This window comes from Sciurus carolinensis, chromosome 3 (assembly GCF_902686445.1).
Source record: "Sciurus carolinensis chromosome 3, mSciCar1.2, whole genome shotgun sequence".
Classification (NCBI taxonomy): Eukaryota; Metazoa; Chordata; class Mammalia; order Rodentia; family Sciuridae; genus Sciurus; species Sciurus carolinensis.
Window position 1 is genome coordinate 61,736,080 of NC_062215.1, and position 22,605 is coordinate 61,758,684.

At 49.0% G+C, this 22,605-nt stretch overlaps 3 protein-coding genes across 5 annotated transcripts in view; all 3 read left to right on the forward strand.

Annotated features, from left to right (window-relative positions):
* The window catches only part of Prpf8 (pre-mRNA processing factor 8), a 33,135-nt gene extending 25,640 nt beyond the window's left edge, over positions 1–7,495 (forward strand). For both annotated transcript variants that reach the window (XM_047544595.1, XM_047544596.1), the window contains exons 32-43: positions 72–263; positions 538–775; positions 1,209–1,337; positions 2,256–2,369; positions 2,458–2,631; positions 2,859–3,052; positions 3,914–4,153; positions 4,246–4,387; positions 6,259–6,399; positions 6,559–6,698; positions 6,806–7,008; positions 7,169–7,495. In XM_047544595.1, the coding sequence (XP_047400551.1) occupies positions 72–263; positions 538–775; positions 1,209–1,337; positions 2,256–2,369; positions 2,458–2,631; positions 2,859–3,052; positions 3,914–4,153; positions 4,246–4,387; positions 6,259–6,399; positions 6,559–6,698; positions 6,806–7,008; positions 7,169–7,323 (2,062 nt within the window). In that variant the 3' untranslated portion in view covers positions 7,324–7,495. The remainder of the gene's footprint in view (positions 1–71; positions 264–537; positions 776–1,208; positions 1,338–2,255; positions 2,370–2,457; positions 2,632–2,858; positions 3,053–3,913; positions 4,154–4,245; positions 4,388–6,258; positions 6,400–6,558; positions 6,699–6,805; positions 7,009–7,168) is intronic.
* A 561-nt stretch (positions 7,496–8,056) lies between these two features.
* Rilp (Rab interacting lysosomal protein) lies at positions 8,057–11,498 on the forward strand. Of its 2 annotated transcripts, none has more exons than XM_047544598.1 (8): positions 8,057–8,470; positions 8,547–8,631; positions 8,721–8,827; positions 8,912–9,097; positions 9,382–9,527; positions 9,892–10,014; positions 10,666–10,749; positions 11,006–11,498. In XM_047544598.1, exons 1-8 carry the CDS (start codon positions 8,243–8,245, stop codon positions 11,139–11,141), a joined length of 1,095 nt encoding a protein of 364 aa, XP_047400554.1. In that variant the 5' UTR covers positions 8,057–8,242; the 3' UTR covers positions 11,142–11,498. The 2 variants fall into 2 exon arrangements, with proteins under 2 accessions (XP_047400554.1, XP_047400553.1); XM_047544597.1 differs by having other exon boundaries at positions 8,058–8,470; positions 8,541–8,631.
* Positions 11,499–11,900: 402 nt separating this feature from the next.
* Scarf1 (scavenger receptor class F member 1) lies at positions 11,901–21,021 on the forward strand. Its single transcript, XM_047545598.1, has 11 exons — positions 11,901–12,033; positions 12,365–12,426; positions 12,663–12,764; positions 13,688–14,210; positions 15,262–15,480; positions 15,854–15,982; positions 17,240–17,334; positions 17,740–17,860; positions 18,743–18,864; positions 18,944–19,090; positions 19,627–21,021. Exons 1-11 carry the CDS (start codon positions 11,933–11,935, stop codon positions 20,568–20,570), a joined length of 2,565 nt encoding a protein of 854 aa, XP_047401554.1. The 5' UTR covers positions 11,901–11,932; the 3' UTR covers positions 20,571–21,021.
* Positions 21,022–22,605: the final 1,584 nt, after the last annotated feature.

Below are 22,605 nucleotides of genomic sequence, written 5' to 3' on the forward strand. Positions count from 1 at the left end.
ATTTTGAATTTCTTGTGGTTCTGGGGGTGTTGGGTTATACCTGGAAACCTGATCTCTTTTTCTGTCCTCAGGGATGTGATGGACAGCACAACCACTCAGAAGTATTGGATAGACATCCAGTTGCGCTGGGGCGACTATGATTCCCATGACATTGAGCGCTATGCCCGGGCCAAGTTCCTGGACTACACCACAGACAACATGAGTATTTACCCTTCGCCCACAGGTGTGCTCATTGCAATTGACTTGGCATATAATCTGCACAGGTGAGTTGGGTTTCAGACGCATGTATTTTCCATTAGCCCCATACTTGAAAGTAGATGTGGTTTTTTATTTTGTTTGTCCAAATGAGATGAGCGTTAGCCCTTTCCTCTGCTTTTCTGGGTCACTGACTCTTCTCCTGTTGTATGTGTACCTTACTTAGCAGATTTTTATCATTAGCTTTGTCAGTGGTCCTCCTCCTTTTGTAGAGTTGTACTTTACTTTCGTATTTGGATATCAGCCTGGGATTAATTCTACTTGCCCTCCCCATCTTCACAGTGCTTATGGAAACTGGTTCCCAGGTAGTAAGCCTCTCATACAGCAAGCCATGGCCAAGATCATGAAAGCGAACCCTGCCTTGTATGTGTTACGTGAACGGATCCGCAAGGGGCTACAACTCTATTCATCTGAGCCCACTGAGCCATATTTGTCCTCTCAAAATTATGGCGAACTCTTCTCTAACCAGATTATCTGGTTTGTGGATGACACTAATGTCTACAGAGTGACTATCCACAAGGTAAGTGTTAAGCAGCACCCTGGGAAGCCAGACAGGGTGGTGCATGCCTATAATTCTAGCAACTTGGGAGGCAGAAGTAGGAGGATTGCAGGTTGGAGGCCAGCCTCAGCAATTTAATGAGATCTTGTCTCAAAAAACAAATAGGGCCCACTGGGTGTGGTGATGCACACATGTAATCCCAGTGATTAAGGAGGTTGAGCCCAGAGGATCATAAACTCAAGACCAACTTCATCAACTTAGTGAGACCCTGGCTCAAAAATGTAAAAAGACTAGGGTTGTAGCTCAGTAGCAAAGTGCCTCTGATTTTGATCCTCAGAATTACAAAAAAAAAAAAAACACACTGCAGAAAGGCATTAGAGTAGTGTGCATACACATTGAGACAAAGGCAGGATGGTTGTTTCTAGGTCTTGCTAATAACGTGATCATTTTTTAGACCTTTGAAGGGAACTTGACAACCAAGCCCATCAATGGGGCTATCTTCATCTTCAACCCACGCACAGGGCAGCTGTTTCTCAAGATAATCCACACATCTGTGTGGGCTGGACAGAAGCGTTTGGGGCAGGTAAGCAGGATTAAGGATAAAGAGTCCATAGTACTTTGTTGGCCCTTATTGGTTGGGAGGCAGTGAGAAAGTAACAACTGTTGAAAGATCAAGCATCTCATTTCAACATATTCACTGGGTGGGATTGTGGCTCAGTGGTGAAGTGCTTGCCTAGCATGTGTGAGGCACTGGGTTCAATTCTCATTACCACATATAAATAAATGAATAAAATAAGGGCCTAGCAACATCTAAAAATATATTAATAAATAAATAAATAAATAAACATTCCCTGAATTACTTGGTAAGTATTCTCCTACAGGAGGTCCAGGGGAGTTTGAGGCCCTTCATTACTTTCTAGCTGATCTTTCTGCTTCCTGAATCTCTCATCTCTAACCTCTCTTGAACAAAGCTACCAAAAAATCATTTGTAGAGAACACATATTCTTTGCCTTCTTAGGCATTTGGTACCTCTCTGGGCTATACCTGTCCAGGACACAGTTTTTCTTCCTTTATGCATATATTTGCCATGTCTCCTCTTTCTGTTGGTCCAGGATCATTTTACCCCAAATCCTGATGCTCGTCTCCACTTCTGTGGCTTTGTTCATATTTTTCTCTTTCTAGAATGAACTGTTCTCTGTTTGTTGTAGTCTTATCCATTAAGACCTATTTCTTTGTGCAACTTTTTGTGACCCTAGTACCCTTAATTTCTGTTGTTCCTGAACTCCTGCAGTACATAATTTTTTACTGGTTTGTGATATTATCTTATATAGGTTGAAAAACCCCTTTGGACAAAGTCATTTGTTACTTTTTCTACCTTCTAAGTACCTAATATTACATACCATACCGGTGTTCATTAGAAACATAGTTTATTTCAAGAGTAGGATCTTCTGTTCCAGTTAGTCCAGTTAGACTCAGTTTCTATTTTCTTCTAACTTTGTAGTTGGCCAAGTGGAAGACAGCTGAAGAAGTAGCTGCCCTGATCCGATCTCTGCCTGTGGAGGAGCAGCCCAAGCAAATCATTGTCACCAGGAAGGGCATGCTGGATCCTTTGGAGGTTAAGAGGGTGGACCAGGGTAGAAGGAGAGAAGCCTGAGAGCTCCAGGCTCTCTTTCTGATCTTGGATCTTTTTGATCTTGTCTTAGGTACACTTGCTGGACTTCCCCAATATTGTGATCAAAGGATCGGAGCTTCAACTTCCCTTCCAAGCTTGTCTCAAGGTGGAAAAGTTTGGAGATCTCATTCTCAAAGCCACGGAACCCCAGATGGTTCTCTTCAACCTCTATGATGACTGGCTTAAGACAATCTCATCTTACACGGTATGAAACCACCTCAGGAGAAGATTTTGTCCCTTAGTTCTCCCCACAGACCACTTCATAGGGCTATTTTCAAATGTTTGACCTATAGATGGGGCAGGAATTCTGCTAATTTATGAGGAGCTAGGATCTTAAACTTTAAAAAAGTTGGGTTTCCTGAAAGGATAGGGTAGAAAGGAGGAGAGCCGCAGGCAGCTGACTTCCCCATACTCTTCCGAATCTCTTCCCAGGCTTTCTCCCGTCTCATCCTGATTCTGCGTGCTCTGCATGTGAACAATGACAGGGCGAAGGTAATCCTGAAGCCAGATAAGACTACTATTACAGAACCCCACCACATCTGGCCCACCCTGACTGACGAAGAGTGGATCAAAGTGGAGGTGCAGCTCAAGGATCTGATCTTGGCTGACTATGGCAAGAAAAACAAGTGAGCACTGGGAAAGCAGATGGGAGATCCAAAAAGTAGTTGGCTTAGAGTATGGGTTCTGAAGTTTTAAAACATTTAAGTTCAGAAGGTTCTCTGTAAATTATCTTAGCATTTCCTATACAACAGAGGTAGGTAGGCAGCCAAGTGTGGTGGTGCATACCTGTAATCACAGCTATTCAGGAGGCTCAGGCAGGATGATGGCAAGTTCAAGACCAACCTGGACAATTTAGTGAGACCCTATCTCAAGATGGGGGAAAAAAAGGCTGGGTATGTAGCTCAGAGGTAGAATGATCCTGTATAGAAGAGAAACAATGTCTGAGGTTTCAGGACTTCTTTCTGACTCTTGGCCATTCTTTCTCAATGGAGGCCCTATTGCCATTTTTAGCAGAGCAAAAATGTTAACAGGAAGTTTATATGTCTAAGACACCAAATACCACAGTTGTTAGCACACACACTCTTCCTCCAGTCCTCTTTGTTATTGTGGCAACTAAAAATACCCATTTGACTTCCAGTTACCCACTAGAGTGATTAATACTACTTCCTACCTTTGAGAGGCAATGTTCTATAATTTCTGGGGTTTCCATTTTGGAAAAGTGTCCTGTGCCAGGGCACTTTTTATGGAGGAAAAGTGGGAATTATGGATACCAAATAGCTAAAAGGTAGAGTGCCATCCTGCTTAAATGTGATAAATCCTGGAAGTATCAGTGATCTACACTTAAGGCTTTTTTAAAAAGTGTCACTGGAGAATTATCTGGCTTAGAGTATGACCTACCCTGTCTACCAAGTTATATATACCCTTTCTGTTGAGACTAAAATGACTAAGAGGGAGGGTTCCTTGTGTAACTCTCTCTGTGCCTACAGTGTGAACGTGGCATCACTGACACAATCAGAAATTCGAGACATCATCTTGGGTATGGAGATTTCAGCACCATCACAGCAGCGGCAGCAGATAGCTGAGATTGAGAAGCAGACCAAGGAACAGTCACAGCTGACTGCTACACAGACTCGCACTGTCAACAAGCATGGTGATGAGATCATCACCTCCACAACCAGCAACTATGAAACTCAAACTTTCTCCTCAAAAACTGAATGGAGGGTCAGGTACTGTGAAGGGCAAAAGGGTAGGGATGGAGAGGTCTGTTGGTGCTACTAGAGATGCTTGGGCTGAGAATACTAACGTTTCCTGTCTTTAGGGCCATCTCTGCTGCCAATCTGCACCTACGGACCAATCACATTTATGTTTCATCTGATGACATCAAGGAGACTGGTTACACTTACATCCTTCCCAAGAATGTGCTTAAGAAGTTTATCTGTATATCTGACCTTCGTGCCCAAGTAAGTGTGCTCAGCTAGACAACAGTTGCCCCCCATATGTTACATGCTTAAAACTTACCTGATATTTCCTGGAATTTGAGATGCTGATTTCAATATTCATAGATGAATAACTGTGAAACAATAGCCAAAAGAGGATTTTGACCCCTATGAGATATCAAAACATTTTATAAAGCTTTGGCAATTAAGAGACTATATTATTGGTTTGGAAGTTATTGGGAAAGAATAGCATATGGTCAGAAATAGATTCATGTGTTATTATAAATGTACTGTATCAACTCTGGGAGATTAAGAAAACTTATGATATTGAGACAGATGGGGAAAGGCAGGATCCCTGCCTCATATCACTTGCAAAAATAAAACTAGGTAGGGGCTGGGGCTATACCTCAGTGGTAAAGCTTTTGCCTAGCACGAATGAGGCACTGAGTTCGATCCTCAGCACCACATAAAAATAAAATAAAGATATTGTGTCCATCTGCAACTAAAAGTTTTTTTTAATTTTATTTATCTACTTTTATGTGGTGCTGAGAATCGAACCCTGGTGCCTCACACATGCTAGGCAAGCACTCTACCACTCTACCAGCCCCAGCTCTAAAAATATTTTTTTAAATAAGTAAAATAAAATAAAACTAGATAGAGTAAAAATGTGAATGTAAAATACTAAACTGTAGAGTGTTAGAATAAAATATTGATGACCTCAGTGTTAAAGTATCTTCCTTTAAAAAGACATAAAACTATAATAAGCCAGGCTGGGTGGCGCACACCTATAATCTCAGTGTCTCGGGAAGCTGAGGCAGGAGGATCAATAGTTCAAAGCCAGCCTCAGCAAAAGCAAGGTGCTGAGCAACTCAGTGAGACCCTGTCTCTAAATAAAATACAAAATAGGGCTGGGGGTGAGGTTTAGTGGTTGAGTATCCCTGAGTTCAATCTCTAGTACCCTCCTCCCCCGGAAAAAAAAACATGATAAAAAATTAATAGTTTGCTTGTGACACTGGGTTCTACAGAACACACAAAAAATGAAAAAGTATTTCATTAGTTTAAGAGATAATGAATTAGTATATAAAAGGGAATTTTCAAAAGTCAATTTTTTAAAAGTAACTTAAGAATGAGCAAAGAATAAGAAAGACTTTTTGGGTATAGCTCAGTAATAATGTGCTTATTAGGATATGTGGGACTTGGGGTTCACTTCCCAGCACTGAAAAAAAATAAAACAGGTAGTTCAGAAAAGGGACTGCAAATGGCAAATATAATATGAAAAGATGCTAAAGTTTACTTGTAATTCATTCTTATATTTTATAAAATACCATGTTGTGGCCATCAGGTTGACTTTTGTTTGTTTTGGTACTGGGGATTGAACCCAGGGGCACTTAACCACTGAGCCACATCCCCAGTCCTTTTTATTTATTTACTTAAATATTTTTAGTTTTAGATGGATACAATATCTTTATATTTATGTGGTACTGAGGATCAAACCTAGTGCCTCACATGTGCTAGGCAAGTGCTCTGCCACTGAACTACAACCCCAACCCTTATTTATATGTGGTGCTGAGAATCAAACCCAGTGCTTCACATGCCAGGCAAGCACTTTAGCACTGACCCACATCCCCAGCCCTATTTTATATTTTATTTAGAGACAGGGTCTCACTGAGTTGCTTAGCACCTTGCTTTTGCTGAGGCTGGCTTTGAACTCTTGATCCTCCTGCCTCAGCCTTGCTAGCCTGTGGGATTACAGGCATGTGCCACAGCACCTGGCTCTGGCTACATTTTTGAGAAACCTCATTCTTGTTCTTGGTGGTAGGGAGGAAACATAAGCTGATGCCCCAATTCTGGGCTAGAACCAAGACTAGTTTTGGCTCTGACCCCTTCATCTCCAGATTGCAGGGTACCTGTATGGGGTGAGCCCACCGGATAACCCCCAAGTAAAGGAAATCCGCTGCATCGTGATGGTTCCACAGTGGGGCACTCACCAGACTGTGCACCTGCCTGGTCAGCTGCCCCAGCATGAGTACCTCAAAGTAAGTGGTGGTAATGAAGCTTGGGAGTGTGGGAACTTGAGAGTGTGGGCCTTCCTGCCATCAGGGAGGAGACAGGAAAGCAGGCATGTTACTCAAATGGGTGGAATTTCTGTCTGCACATGGGATTCTGAACAGTTCTTTACTGGTCTTTGCCCACAGGAGATGGAGCCGTTAGGTTGGATCCACACTCAGCCCAATGAGTCCCCCCAGCTATCACCCCAGGATGTCACCACCCATGCCAAGATCATGGCTGACAACCCATCTTGGGATGGGGAGAAGACCATTATTATCACCTGCAGGTGGGCTTGGACCCTTTTAGGCAGAAGTATTGTGGGACAGGTAGGCATTGCAGGTCAGGGCCCAGAATGACTTACCAGAACTTTCACCCTGTCCTTTTTCTCCCCAGCTTCACACCAGGCTCCTGCACATTGACAGCCTACAAGCTGACACCCAGTGGCTATGAATGGGGCCGCCAGAACACAGACAAAGGCAACAACCCCAAGGGTTATCTACCCTCACACTATGAGAGGGTCCAGATGCTGCTGTCAGACCGCTTCCTTGGCTTCTTTATGGTTCCTGCTCAGTCCTCATGGAACTACAACTTTATGGGTGAGTGGGCTGTGTGTGAGTGCAGCACCGTGAGTGGGGACAGGGTTGGGGATAAGGTGAGGTCATCACCCTTAGCACTTGGGGAGAAATGGCTCAGTGGCCCAGGCTGAGTGGGCCAAGGGGATCCTTTTTAACATTTGATGTTTTGCTCTCCTCTAAGGTGTCCGACATGATCCCAACATGAAGTATGAGTTGCAGCTGGCAAACCCTAAAGAGTTCTACCATGAGGTGCACAGACCCTCCCACTTCCTCAACTTTGCCCTGCTGCAAGAGGGAGAGGTCTATTCTGCAGATCGAGAGGACCTCTATGCCTAGTTGTTTCCTCACCTCCTCCTGTCTCAGACTTTCCAAAGGCTGAAGCCTCTCATGCCCACACACAAGCTGGTGACATTCAGCAGCTTGGCCCTTTTATCCTTCGTTTTGTGCTTGTGTTGTTAATGGCTTGTAATCCTGAACAACATATAATAATAAATTTTGTATAAATAGAAATTGAGAGTTGGTTGCTTTTCCCCCCCTGCCTGAGCTGCAATTCTGAATGTGGAAATGACAGGGGGCTGGAGCACTTGTTCATGGCAAGGTGCTGGGTTCTGCCTTGAGCCGGTACAAGTGTCCCTCCTATTCAGGGCTTTGGACCTGAATATCCCCTTAGACTTAAGGAACTGAGGTGGGTTTGGGTTTTCACACTCTACTGACTTGACCATCTTTGCTGGTTTCTCTGCAAAGTACTTGTAAACCATTACCCTTTTTCAACATACTTGAAGAAGTTGCTCCCCTTTCTGGGTTTAGCTTTGTGGCTTGCGCACACATTGTAGCACACAGCCTAGTGTTTAAGTTTTCAGACACTATTGATGGGAGAAACACACCACTCACTGACCTTCAGCCTCACCTCTTGCCTGGAGTGCTGGCAGCCAAGTCCACCTCTGGACTGGGACACAGGGGTGGAGCCTGAAATGGGAGCTATGGGGAGGGCTTGCCTGGAGTGACCACTAATAACCCTGGGCCTCTGCATTTGGACACCTGCCTGGAAATTGGCGATCCAGTTCCCTGTGACCTTGGAGGTTGAACGGGACAGGGACAAGGGTGTACCATCTCCCTTTCCCAGTCCTTTACCTCTTGTTGCTCCTCCCTTGTCGCTTCTACCCCGCCCCTTACATTCCTAAACTTCCTGGGACGGAACTGTTTGGCTTTTTCCGGCCCAAGTTGAGGGTAGGGGTGCCTTTGGCCTTTGGGAAAAATGGAGCCTAGGAGGGCGGCGCCTGGGCCACCCGGCTGGAGGCCTCGAGTGCCCTCAGGGTCCGCGACGGCAGCTGAGCTCGTGTACCATCTAGCGGGGGCCCTGGGCACTGAGCTGCAACTGCTGGCTCGCCGTTTTGGCCCGGAGGCAGCGGCGGGGCTGGTGCCGCTTGTGGTGCGGGCGCTGGAGCTCCTGGAAAAGGCTGCGGTTGGGCCCTCCCCGGACTCGGTGAGTCACTGCCCCCTCTACCCCACCGTTGGGATGGCGGGCTCTAACCTGGAGGCCTGTACCTCCCCAGCTGCAGGTGTCTGCACAGCAGGCCGAACTGGAGCTGCGGTGGTTGAGGCAGGAGAACGAGCACCTCCGTAGAGAACTACGCTCGCCGCAGGGTAAGTCCAGGCCCCGCCAGAACCTGGGTGGGTTGGGGACTAGTTGGGGCCTCAGTTCCTTCAGGCTGTCACTAACACCCCTTCCTCAGAGGAGCGAGCGCTGCTGCAGCAGCTCAAGGAGGTGACGGACAGACAGCGGGACGAGCTCCGGGCTTATAACCGCGACCTGCTGCAACGCAGCCAGGAGACGGAGGCTGTGAGTGCAGTTGGTAGGCGCCGGGCGGGGCTCAGGCGGGCCTTGGCGCGCTGCCTTCCAGCTCTCTTCTCGCTCCACCCCCAGTTGCAGGAGCAGCTGCAGCGCCTCCTGCTGGTGAATGTGGAGCTGCGACACAAGCTGGCAGCCGTGCAAGCCCAGCTGCGGGCAGCACAGGACCGCGAGAGGGCGCACGAGCTACCACTGAAAAGCCCTGACAAGCATGCTGAAGAGCAGAGGCGGAAGCCTGATCCAATAACCCCTGAGGACCCGGTGAGTGCAGGAGGAAGGCAGGGACCCGTCCCAGATCCACAGACAGAGTCTGGCACTCGGTGGGCACTGGGAAAGTTATGCCATGCGCTTGGCAGGTCCGTCAGAAGGCGGCACACAGCTTTGCACCTGAGGCCCCACTCAGCTGCAGCAGTGCTGTCATCTGCTGTAGCACCCTTGCCCCTCAAATCTTCCAGCCACTTTCCCTAGCATTCCTGTGATAGCGCGAGGGTTTAGGAAGAAGGGCTAACCAAGGCCCTCCTCTGACCATGTTTATCCTTTCACAGGTGTATACCCCACTGCAGCCAGAGCACCCTCCAGAGGCAGGGCAGTGTGGCTTAAGCAGGGAGGAGGTTGAGCAGATCCTTCAAGAGCGGAATGAACTCAAAACCAATGTGTTCCTGCTCAAGGAGGAGTTGGCCTACTTCCAGCGGTGAGAGGCTAGGAAGCCATGGTGCCTCCACTCACATTGGGCCTCGAGTCACCATTTCATTCTTTGGTTCATTGATATATCCACTGTGACATATGCCAGGCTCTGCCAGGGTACTGGGAGGACATGGATCAAATAGCTCCTGCTCTTCTGGAACTTCATCCAAACAGGGGAGTGGGCAGTGCAAAGGGTCACAATAGTGACCCAGCAAGTAAGGAAGTATTCCCAGGAAGGAGGCCACCTACAGGAAGTTCTGAGAAGTGTTAGCAGTGCAAAGTATTTCAGGAAGAAGGCAGATGGGTAATTGGGCTGGAACCTACACTTGGCATTCTCACTGCTTTCTCCCTGCCACTCCCCCTCTCTATAGGGAATTGCTCACAGACCACAGAGTCCCTGGGCTTCTGCTTGAAGCCATGAAGGTGGCTGTCAGGAAGCAGCGGAAAAAGATCAAGGCCAAGATGTTAGGGACACCAGAGGAAGCAGAAAGCAGGTAAAATCCTATCTCCTTTCCCCCTAAACCAGACCTTCCTCTCTCCCTCCCAAGTTCTACTGAGCCTGTTGACCTACACTAGCCACCTCTTGCATTTGCTGACCTAGTGTATTCACCTAGCTGAGCCTGTTGACCCTTGAATCAACTTCATCTCGTCACTTCTTGGACCTTCTAACCTGGTCTGGTTATCCCTGAGCCTGCTGTCCAGTCTGTCCTGCTGACCCTGCAGCTATGATTAGATCGCTCCTTGGGCCTGTAGACTTGGCCTGGTAACCCCCTGAGCCTACTGTCCCATCTGTTGTCCTTCTTTCTGGATCACACTGCTCCCACGTGCCCTGCCTGTTGCACGTCTGCTGAAGAACTCTGCTAATGCTGCTTCTCCACACTCATTCTTCAGTTTCCTGCCTTGCCGGGGTCTGTCTGTTAGAGGAATGGGGCTGTGCCTGAAGCCTTGCCAGGGGCTAGGCTATAAAGTAAAAGCCTCAAGATGTCCTGCGCCTCCTTCACTCCAGCCCTGGGAACCCTGCACTCACTCTGGCCTTCCCTGGTGCTCCTGGAGGCCATTAAGAAGGCTCGACTTGAGCTTGAACTCCTGTTGTCACTCAGGGCCTTGATACGTGACCCTCACATCTTCTCTTTCTTCTGTCTTAGTGATGATGAGGATGGCTCATGGCTCCTGCTCTCCAGCAATAAAGGAGATGACCCTCCACCCCCTGAATCCAGAATACAGAGTTTGTATGTTGAGGGAAGGAAAAGGAAGGAGGGAGGTGAAGGAGGAGCCCTGGTTCTTCCTTTTGTTTTCCACTGCCTCTCATCCTGCTGTCCTGAGCTCCAATAAACCCTCCCTCCTGCCCTGACCCCATTCAGCCCCCTGTGACCTCCCCCTACCCTCTTTCCTCTGTATCTCCTTTCTTACCTCTCCCTGCCTGCATCCCATATCCTTGACTTCTCTGGCTTCCTGGCTCAAAGTACCTCCTGGCTTTCCCTCCAGCTTTGGCTCGTGGTTTCAGAATGAAGCAGAGGTCCCAGAAGCTAAGACCAGCAACACAACTCCCAGTGAACTAGGGGGAGAAGAGGAAACCCCACACTTGGAGCCTGTGGGCACCCCTCCAGCCCCCAACTCCTGACTGGCACTACTTTTGAAGAAAATCTTGATCTGAGGCCCTCAGCTGCCCTAGAGGCCTGACTTTGGGGTCTGGCAGTGGACGGATGTGTGGGCTCAAGTGAGGATAGAGCTCCTACCTTCACACCCTCCCTGGTGCTCATCTCCTGTCCTACCTGCACCCACCATGACAGAGAGCTGAGCCTGCCTCACTTCCTGACTTTTCTGCATCAGGCCTTGGGCCATCTATGCAAAGGTGTTTCCTCTCCAAGTTCATTTCCCCATTCATGAAACAGAGGACTGTCTACTGCCTGGGGGTTTGTGCAGATGACTTGAGCTAATGTAATAAAGCTACTTCCCACATTACCCAAAAACTGTTCCATGTCTGTCTGTCAGTGGGCTGCCCCACCTCCCAACCCTGCCAGGAGCAGAGGTTTCCTCATGGGGTCCCCTTGGTTGGTAGCTGGGTGGGAGACTTCTCTCAGCTCTGGCCTAACCTTGGGAGTGTGTCTAATGGAAAGCTATGCCCACCCCTTTGCCTGTTCTCTGTATCCAGAGACATAGGGCTTCATTCTTCCCTCCTGTCTCCAGATTAAGACCCCTAAACCCACTTGGTTCTTACCATCAGCCTTCCTTTCCATTTCATTTCTGAGTATTTGGCCTTCCTAGTACCCACAGGCCCTTTCAGGGCGGAGCCTCATGTCAGTCCACCCCTCCGGCCTGGTTTCCTCAGGAAAAGCCTTGGGAGGAAGCAGGGAGGGGGTTGGGAGCTACAGGAGCCAGATTAAACCAAGCCCTCCCACTTTACTGGCCGCCATGGGGCTGGGGCTGCTGTTCCAACTGTTGCTGCTCTGGACTCCAGGGACCCAGGGGTCTGAGCTGGACCCCAAAGGGCAGCACGTCTGCATGGGCAGCAGGTGGGTCTTGGGGAAGTCTGGTGGGGATGATGACCGGAGTTAGTGTTGAGGCATTTCTGGGAATGAGGATGTGAAGAAAGAAAGCCTGGCCCTGAAGGGAAGGGGATTTGAGGGACAACCTGCAAATAGTGGATAGTCAGGGCAGATGGTTGGAAGGCCAGGGAAGGAGATGGGAGGGGATAGGGACACCGGAACTGGGACACACATGGACTGTGACACCAGGGTTAGATCTCCCTGGTGGTGCTGAGGCAGATTACCACACCTCAATTGGAAGCAGTGATCCATCCTATGGGGCCACACTGCCACTACTTGAACCCTTTCTGCCCCACAGCCCCTCTGCTGAGCTGCAGTGCTGCCCAGGTTGGAGGCAGAAGGATCAAGAATGCACTATTCGTGAGTAACTAGGCTGGACCCCCAGCCAAGGGGACAGGAGGACATCACCCATTGACAACCCTTCCTACTCTCTTTCCTCTCCTGAGCCTAGAACCAGGGTTCATCCTCTGACACCCCCCCAACCTTATGAGGGTGGCATTTGAGGGAGCACAGCCCCTGAAGTGGGTGAAAGGGACAGGGGTGTCCCCTGGTTGTGTGTGACCCAGACCTTCAGAACTGGGTTGGGTGTTTTTCAGCTATCTGTGAGGGGCTGGATGCCTGCAAGAAAGACGAGATATGCGTGAAACCAGGTCTCTGCCGGTGCAAACCTGGATTCTTCGGGGCCCAGTGCAGCTCCCGTGAGTCTCAACTGCAGGAAGAAGTTACTGGGCAGAACTGGGTGCTGGGTGGGGAAGGGAGGAGCATGGCAGAACAGATAGAAATGTAACCTTAGAACAGCAGGGCCAGAATCCCCCCAAGTTTTTTGTTTGTTTGTTTTTGGTACCAAAGATTGAACCCAGGGGTGCTTAGCCACTGAGGCACATCCCCAGCCTTTTGTTTACATTTTATTTAGCGACAGGGTCTTACTGAGTTGCTAGGACCTCACCAAGTTGCTGAGGCTGGCTTTGAACTTAATATCCTCCTGCCTCAGCCTCCCCATCCCCCCAAGTTTCACTGAGGAAACTGAGGCCCAGGGTCAGAAGTGATGTACTCCTGGTAGATGCCCTGAGTCATCTGGTTTTTCCCTGTAGCCACAAAGCCCTGCCCCTTCGGATCTTCGCCTTGCTTTTAACTTCTCAGAAAAAGTGATCCCTGTTAACTGTGGCATTTAGTCTCCCCCACATAGACCTTATACATGAGTGGAGGACAGAAGACTCCAGGCTGGGCTCTCTTCCCGCTCTGGAAGAAAGAGGGGGATAGAAAGGGGGTTGGTGGACCCATAGCCTGAAAGTGGGCCCCAGGAATTTCTGGGTGGGAAGCTCAGCAGAGGGCATGAATAAAGCACCACCTATGTGTGACTCTGGGAACACCCACTTTCCACTCGGGATCTCTGAGTGTGTTCTAGAACTTGAAGTGGGAGGCTGGGCCAAGGCTGAGTGTCTTTGTAATTCAGAGTCTGGAGCAGGAAGTGAGCTGTGCCCCAGAAGGACAGGTTGCCAGATGTTCCAGGGTTTATCCATGGCTCTTGGAGGATTGGCTGAACCCCTCTTCCTTGAGGAAGGGGCAGGACAAGGATCTTTGCCTGGCCCTGAGCCGGTTTCCATCCCCTGCAACCCTGCAGGCTGCCCGGGCCAGTACTGGGGCCCAGACTGCCGTGAGACCTGCCCCTGTCACCCACATGGCCATTGCGACCCAGCCACAGGCAAGTGCCAGTGCCAAGCGGACCGCTGGGGCAGCCATTGCGAGTTCACGTGTGCCTGCAGCTCCCACGGCCACTGTGACCCTGAGACCGGAGTGTGCCGCTGCAACCAGGGCTGGTGGTCATCCACGTGCCGCCGCCCATGCCAGTGCAGTCCCACAGCACAATGTGACCAGTCCACCGGGGCCTGTCTGTGCCACCCAGGCTGGTGGGGCCGCCGCTGCAGCTTCCGCTGCTCCTGCAACGGCTCCCCATGCGAGCAGCTTTCTGGCCGCTGCATCTGCCAGCCAGGCTGGTGGGACTCCCAGTGCCAGCAGAAGTGTGAGTGCGTGCGCGGCCACTGCAGCGCCACCTCGGGCCAATGCGCTTGCCCTCCTGGCTTCCACGGCGCGCGCTGCGAGCTGCCCTGTGCTCCTGGCAGCTATGGGGTACAATGCAGCAAAAGGTGAGCCCCCTCCAGGGAGCACCCCTCCAGGGAGCACCCAGGTGGGGGAGCGAGGACGAAGGAGGAGGGAGGAAGAGAAAAAGGGCACCCAATCCAGTGGGAAGAGGCAGGCACACAGAGAAAGGGGCAAGACATGGAGTAGGGGGATCCAAAATATACAAGACAGGGATGAAAGAAGAAAACCCTGGATACCCCTGGGTCGAGCCCCGCCTACCCCTTTCATCCAATTAAAGGTACGATACTAGCAAGCCATACTTAGAAAAAGAATCACATGACAAAAGAATGGTGAAGTCCCTTTAAGACTCAGTGGCTTTCAGATATTGACGACTCAAAAACAAGCTACCTCCCATCTGACACATGTAACACGTTTTATGTAACTGAAATAAAAGTTTAACTAGACAATGCATCCTTATCTTTACACGTACACTGTAGTGTTTTTCTTTTTCTACATGCTAGTCAGATCATTACACTGATTTTATAAACTCCTTTCTTCCCCTTTGCTAATGGATCTGACCCAAGTCTACCATCCCAGATAATTAAGAATCTGGAGGGAGAAACTTTAAGTTACTGCTAAGCATCAATGAGAAATTTAGAAAGAGTAAACCACTGGAGTAGCCTTATAGGCACACTTCACTGCATGCATTCTATATTTGATTTTTATATGTTTTCATGTTGTGGGATAGAAGATAAAGCACTGAGCCCTGACCTCATGGATGGCATGGTGTGGGAGGGAGAAAAGGGAAAGGAATGGAAAGGAAAGCTGGACAGGAGGCAATTGGAGGGTAGGGTGTAGCTCCTGGTGATACTGGGACCCAGGGAAGGATGGATCATAGAGCAAGAAGAGGAGAAATGGAACCCTGTGAGGTCCCTCAGAGATCATCTGTCTGATCTCTTTATTGTGTAGCACAGAGAAACTGAGGTTTGAATCTACCTGAGTCACCCAACTGGGACCTGGATGCTCTCTAGTGCCCCTGAAGACCTGAATGGGTGGTTTGGAGGGGTTGGCTCTCCATCTGCCCCCAGTGCACCCATGAACCCTTTCTCTCACCAGCTGTGGCCAGTGTGAGCAGAATGCTCCATGCTCCCCAGACACAGGCAACTGTGAGTCCTGCGAGCCAGGCTGGTACGGAACCCACTGCCAGCAGCCCTGTTCATCAGGCACCTTTGGCAAGAACTGCAGCCAACAGTGCCCTCACTGCCGGCTTGGGGAGGCCTGTCAGCCACAGACAGGGCACTGTCAGCACTGTGACCCTGGCTGGCTGGGGACCAGGTGAGGAGGCCACCCTACTGAGAGTAGGTTAGACTTTTCTATAGGATCCTTATCTCCCCCAACACACATTCAGCCCTTGGGACTACCTCCTGGTAAGACTAAGGGACAAAGAAGAGTTTTGAGGGGGTCCTGTGCTCGAAGCTCTTCTAACTTCCTTACCCTTCAGGGTTTCTGTCCCCTTTCCCATCCAGGAATCTGTGATCTGTCACTGGTTTGGTTCTAGGTTCAAGGCCCTGTTTACACCTGAGCTTCACTGCCAAGGAGTGGCCAGTTGGGTTACTGAGTCCAGAAGCATGGGGAAGGTGGGTCGGGCCCCCACTAAGGGGCCAGACCTGCCCTACCCTCCCAATCCCTGAGTCTTGCCTCCCCTCAGGTGTGAAGATGCCTGCCCAACGGGCACCTTTGGGGAGGGCTGTGGCTCTACCTGCCCCGCCTGTATTCAGGGAGCCTGCGATGCTGTGACAGGAGAATGTGTCTGCAGCGCTGGGTACTGGGGGACCAGGTGAGGACTGGGTCCTGGGTCAGGAGAGTACCAGGGGAGTTTCCTAAACTTTCTTTCCTGAGGCTTTCCACCTCTCAGATACCTATTCACCATCTTCATAACTAAGAAGTGAGGCCTCCTGTTGTGGTGTCATATCATCCAAGGAAAGTTATAATACCAAATCTAAAAGGACTAAAAAAAGAAATAATATATATATTTTTTTTTAAAAAAGGAAAGAAAAATCAGCAGCCCATTTTTTCCCCCAGCACATTAAGTCATGTGTGTGGGATAGTGGAGCAGCTGATAATTAGGGATTTTAATAGTGTGTGTTTTAGAGAGTGAAAAGGTTCACAGCTGACTAGTACTCAACGGAACCTGTTACTCAGGAGCTTGACCAGTGGCAGGCAAGGTGTGATAGTGCATGAACTTAAGTTTTCTTTCTTTCTTTTTTTTTTTTTTTTTTGTTACCAGGGATTGAACCCAGGGTCACTTAACCACTGAACCACATTCCCAGCCCTTTTTAAGTTTTATTTAGAGACAGGGTCTCGTTGAATTGCTTAGGACCTAGCTAAGTTGATGAGGCTGGCTTTGAACTTGGTATACTCCTGCCTTCACCTCCCAAACTGCTGGGATTACAGACACATGCCACTATCCAGCTGATCTCAAGTTTTCAATCTGAGACCTTGGGGGAAAAATTAAAGAAAAATAATTTAAAAGAAAGAAGAAAAAAAGGACTCACTCCCTAATTGAATGGGACCTCACTTAGGGGCAGGCTCTAGACCCCACTGTCATTTCCCTAAGGTCTTCAGGTAGTAAACAGTATCTCCAATCAGGTTCTCACTTATGGGACAGCTTGTAGTGTCAAATGGAAGAGAACTCATTTTACAGTGTAAGGGTCCAAGACTTGGAAAGTTAGGGTCAGGGCTGGACTTGACTCATACCTCCATATCATGATCGCATCTCCCTGGATGCCACTGGCATCTTGCTTACTTCACATTAGTTCTGGGTGGCAGGGGATGAGGATAGTCAGAGGTAGACCCTGTCCAGGAGTGTTGTACATTGGTCTGCAAGTAGCTAGACAGCTTCAGGGCTGAGGGTTTCTTCTACTGCCAGAGTCACTTAGAATGTGACTCAGAATTCAGATTCTTGGGCATCATCCAGGGAAATCTGCTTGGCAGGGGGTGGGTACAATGCTCAGAAATCTGCCTTCCCTCTCCCCCACTCACCTCCATTCCTTTTCACCCAGCCTTCAGCCTGCCCCTCCTTGTTACCCCACAGCTGCAACAGTTCCTGCCCATCTGGCTTCCATGGAAACAACTGCTCTATTCCCTGCCAATGTGCAGAGGGACTCTGCCACCCTGTCTCAGGGGCCTGTGAGTGGGGTAAAGTGGAGGGAGGGTGCAGGATGTTATGGTAAACAGGGAATATCTCGGCCTTTACATAAACTCCAGGAGCCCCACTTGCTAGCAAACCTGAGCCTGCTTCAGAGACATTCTCTGTATGTCTGGATGGATCTGTATGGATGCTCTGGGAACCCCCGAGAAATCAGGAAATGAGCAGTCAGGGCTGAACTCTGGAATGGCAAGAGAATCAGGATAAGAGCTTTTGGAATGGGCCCTGGACCATCAGGAGGGGACAGACCAGCAGAGGTTGACTGGAGAGGGTGAGGTACCCATAAATAGAAGACTCTGGGGAAGTGGCAACTCCAAGCTAAACATGAGGCATCATGCATGGCAGACCAGAAGTTCCTGAGTGTTTGACCATCTCTTACTCCCCAGGCCCTTACAGTAAGAATGCTGCCCTCATCGTTGGCCTTCTGGCGCCTCTGCTACTGCTCCTCCTGGGCATTGCCTGCTGTGCCTACTGTTGCTGGGCCACCCGGTTGGACCCCAAGGACAGGTGAACACTGGCCAATCCCATCAGGTTTCCTTTCCAGGGCGGGGAAGGGCTGCCCTTGTCAGTGCTTGGATCAGAGGTAGTGGCTTTCTGAGAGACAGTGAGGAGGAAGGACTGGGCAGGTGGGGCTGCCACAGGGGAGTGTTGCTCACATGTAGCTCTGTTCTTCACAAAACCTCCTTAGGCCTCTTGACCTCTTGGAGACTCACAAAAGCATGGCACTTTGGAAATGTGGATACAGGAGGATTATCCTCAATTCACAGAAGACACTGAGGCCATAGGTGATCCAGCTAGTCATGGCATGCGCACAGTCCCTGACAGGCTTTCTGGACTCTGTCCAGTGCTCTCATGCACTAATCCATGAGCGTGGCCTGTGTGCTGTTGGGCATCCATAGATAAGCAGATCCTGTTGCCCTTGCCCCATGGCAGAGAACCTTGGGGTGGGGAAGAAGCACCTCCCAGGAAAATGAGGATATGTACAAAGGCCATCAGAGCAATGTTGACAAGTGGAGTAGTAATGACTGCTTGGGAGTAGAGGAAAGTAGGGACAAAGACTGGAGCTCATTTTGGAAAACCTCTGCCAGGTACAGTACTGTAGGGTCCTGAGAAAAACTCTGATAGAGATAAAATTGTTGTCCCCATTTTACAGATGAGGAAACTTAGTCCCAGGGAGTGAAGTGTGAGCCAGAGTGGTTACCCAAGTCTGTGTGACTTGAGAGCCATGCTTTTTTCTTTGATTCAGATCTTGGGCTTAGTAGTTAACGTCTTATTCTGTAGTTGATACAGAGCCATTGAAGTAAATGTAGCAACCATCACACCCTGCCAAGGTAACACAGGTCACTTCGGATCTTGTGCACTGACCACACTTTCTACTCCACTGCTTAGGCCAGTAAGGGATGGAGCTGCCTTGTCCAGGATGAAGCAGCAGGTCTGGGGGGCACTGAGCAGCCTAGGCTCTACACTGTCCTGTGGTTCCCTCAGCAGCCACAAACTTCCCTGGGTGACAGGTAAGTGGGCACTGAGGATGGGGGACTGGGATGGGACAAAGATTCCCATCAGGCTCTGTGCTGACCTAATCTCTTACAGTCTCTCACCATGACCCAGAGGTCCCCTTCAACCACAGCTTCATCGAGCCGCCCTCTGCTGGCTGGGCCTCCGATGACTCCTTCTCTTCTGATCCTGAGTCTGGAGCAGAGGATGAAGTTCCTGCCTACTGTGTGCCACCCCAAGAAGGTAGCCCCCAATAAGCCCCTGAGCAGCTCTTCCTCCAGCAAACATATAAACATGTATCTACTTCCCATTCTATGATAGTTATTGATCCTGGCTCTGGGAACACAGAAAAGAACAAAATAGATTGTTCTCAGCAAGCCTGTAGTCTGATAGACAGCCACCAAGACACATCAGACGTTTATAGGACAGAGTGATAAGTGCTTTGATGGGGGATATATTAGGGGAGGCTCATAATCTAGCCACGTCTGGGGTGACTGGGGTCAGGGAACACGTCTGTGTTGGTGATGGTTGTGTGTCTAACAGGGTTAGCTGGAGTTAGTCAAGTGAAAGTTACCAAGTGGGATGGTGTTTCAAGTAAAGGGAATAATGTTTGTGATGGTCCCGGGGGAGATGGATGTGGCTCTGTGGCATTGCAAGAGTTTCGGCTTGACTAGTGTGGGAGTGGTCCAAAGCCTGAAGGTTGGCAGGAGAAGAATGAAGTAGTGGTGAATTGGGGTGGCCAGCCCAATTATAGCAAGCCCTTCTGTCTGTTCTGCCAGGGATGGTCCCGGTAACCCAAGCAGAGTCAGCAGAGGCCAGCCTGGCTGGAGGCCCCTTCCCTCCCCCAGAGGATACCTCCACTCCATTTGCTATTCCACGAACCTCCAGCCTAGCGCGGGCCAAGCGGCCATCAGTCTCCTTTGCTGAAGGCACCAAGTTTACATCGCAGAGTTGCCGAAGCTCGGGGGAACTCTCCAGCCCATTCCGAAAACCCAAAAGGCTCTCCAGGGGCGCCCAGCCAGGTCCTGAGGGCCAGGAAGCCAAGGAAGCCACGACTCTGGAGCAAGCAAACACAGATGAGGCCCCTCCTGCTGCCGCCAGCCCCAGAAATTCTGCCATTGACAACCAGTACTACCTTGAAGACCAAACAGTGGTTGAGCGTGTGGAAGCCATTGACAATGGTGTCCAGGAGAGTTCAGGTCCTGTAGCCACAATCTACATGCTGGCAGGGACGCCCCAGAGATCTGAGGGTCCTTTCTGGTCTATCATCCACCGTTTTGGTAATTTCCGGAAAGGTCAGGCAGAAGCCAAGGTCAAGACTGCCATCCCTAAGCCTCCACGCAGAGCCCTGGGTCAGAACAAGGGTAGCCCTGGGTTGGCCTCTAGTTCTGTCAGTCAGAGCCCTGGTGCTATTGCTAAGCCACCACGCAGGGCCCGAGGTCGGAACAAGGGCAGCCCTGGGCTGTTCTCTGGCTCTGCCAGTCAGAACCCTGGCTCAGCTCCCACTGCCAAGCTCATTGGTACCATGGAGTCTATAGGAGCTGGATCAGAGGAAGCGTCCAGGGGCCTGGGGGATGACATTGAGAGCTCAGGGAGGGTCCAGGAGCCAGTCTTTGGGAACAGCCCTCAAGAACAGGATCTCCAAAAGCAGGCAGAAGAGGAAGGGCTGGAGGAACCCCTATATGAGAATGTTGTACTCATGTCTGGGCCACTAGAGCCCTAAGGACCCTGAATTTGGGGAGTTGAAAGAGTGTGATTGGGGTGGCAGGGCAGGGAGGGGGCACCAGAACTGTCCATGGATCAGATTATACTTTGTGATAGGAAATGATCCCAGAGCCAGAACAGACTTCTAGAGCCTCTGTCCTGGAGAAGGCCAGGGTTAAGAGGCCAGTTGGCTCTGGGCCCTGGCAGTACTGGAAGCCTGGACAGAGACCCTGCAGGATGGGGTCAGGAAGTGGGAAGAGATGGCTACAGGGACTTTTTCTCTGTTATTCTGAATTCTGCCCCAAAGGACTATTATTTCCTTCATTTGTAAAACATTGTTCTGAAATCAGAAACAAACTAAATGTTTGATGATGAAAGATAGACAAAACAAATATTTCTTAAGAAAATCATGTGTACCATATTTAATATGAGAGAATGTGCTATGCTAAATATGTAAAAAGCAATTTAAAAATTAGGGTATACTGTAGAGTTTTTTTTTTTTTTTTTTTTTTTTTTTCTTTGTGTGTGTGTGCTTGGGTTGGAACACAGGGCCTCACTCATGCTAAACATGAGTATCACTGAGTACTACTGAGTTACATTCTCAACTCCTGTTTCTTTATTTTTTGAGGTACCAGGGATTGAACCAGGGTTTCATGCATGCAAGGCAAGAACTTTGCCACTGAGTTATATCTCCACGCTTTTTTATTTTTTATTTTGAGACAAGGTCTTGCTGGGAGCAGTGGCGCATACCTGTAATCCCAGCAGCTCAGGAGCCTGAGGCAGAAAGAGAATTCAAAGCCGACGTCAGCAAAAGCAAGGCACTAAGCAACTCTGTGAGACCCTGCCTCTAAGTAAAATACAAAATAGAGCTGGGGATGTGGCTCAGTGGTAGAGTGTTCCTGAGTTCAATCCCCAGTACACCACCCCCCTAAAAAAAAAAAAAAAGGGTCTTGCTAGGTTGCTGAGGTTGATCTTGAATTTACAATCCTCCTGCTTCAGCCTCCTGAGAAGCTAGGATTACAGGAGTATGTCAACAAGCAGACTGACCCATTGTTTTCTTTTTATAAAGTTTATTTATTTTTGCCTCCAGATAGATTTTTAGAATTCTCCCTTTTTGTGTATTTAGTGACTGTTTTACAAAATTTGTTTGTTTTGGTGGTAGTAGGGATTGAACCCAGGGGTACTTTACCACTGAACTACATCCCCAACCCTTTTTATTTTTTATTTTGCGACAGGTCTGAGTTTCTGAGGCTGGCCTTGAACTTAGGATCCTCCTGCCTCAGTTATCTGAGTTGCTGGGATTGCAGGCATGTGCCACCACACCCAGATATGAACTATTTTTTTTTTAAAGGATATATGTGCATAAGAGTAAAAGATTGTGCATGCCTGTAATCCCAGCATCTCAGAGGCTGAGGCATGAGGATCAGAGTTCAAAGCCAGGCTGAGCAACTTGGCGAGGCTCTAAGCAACTCAGTGAGACCTGGTCTCTAAATAAAATACAAAAAGGGTTGGGGATGTGGTTCAGTGGGTAAGTGCCTCTGGGTTCAATCCCTGGTACAAAAACAAAGAGTAAAAGATTTGAACTTGGTATAGTGATATATACCTGTAATCCTAGTGACGTGAGAGGCTGAGGCAGAAGGAAACCAAGTTCAAGGCCAGCCTTGGCAATTTGGCAAGAACCTAAGCAACTTATCAAGACTCTGTTTCAACATAAAAAATAAAAAGGGCTGAGGATGTAGTTCAGTGGTAGAGCACCAATGGGCTCAATCCCCAGTACAAAAAAAAAAAAAAAAAAAAAAAATTTGAGGAAAAAGCATCAGATTAAATTATATATTTCTCTGGAAGATGACATTATGGTTGATATTCATTTTCTCCTTAAACTTTTGTATAATTTGCCAATTTTCCCCAGTAAGCATTTTTTTCTCTTAGATTGAATTTTTTAAAAAAATTATGAAAGGTGGAGCTGTCGTGACTCAGTGGTACAATGCTCACCTAGCACATGTAAGGCACTGGGTTCAATCCTCAGCACCACATTAAAAAATAAATAAAATAGT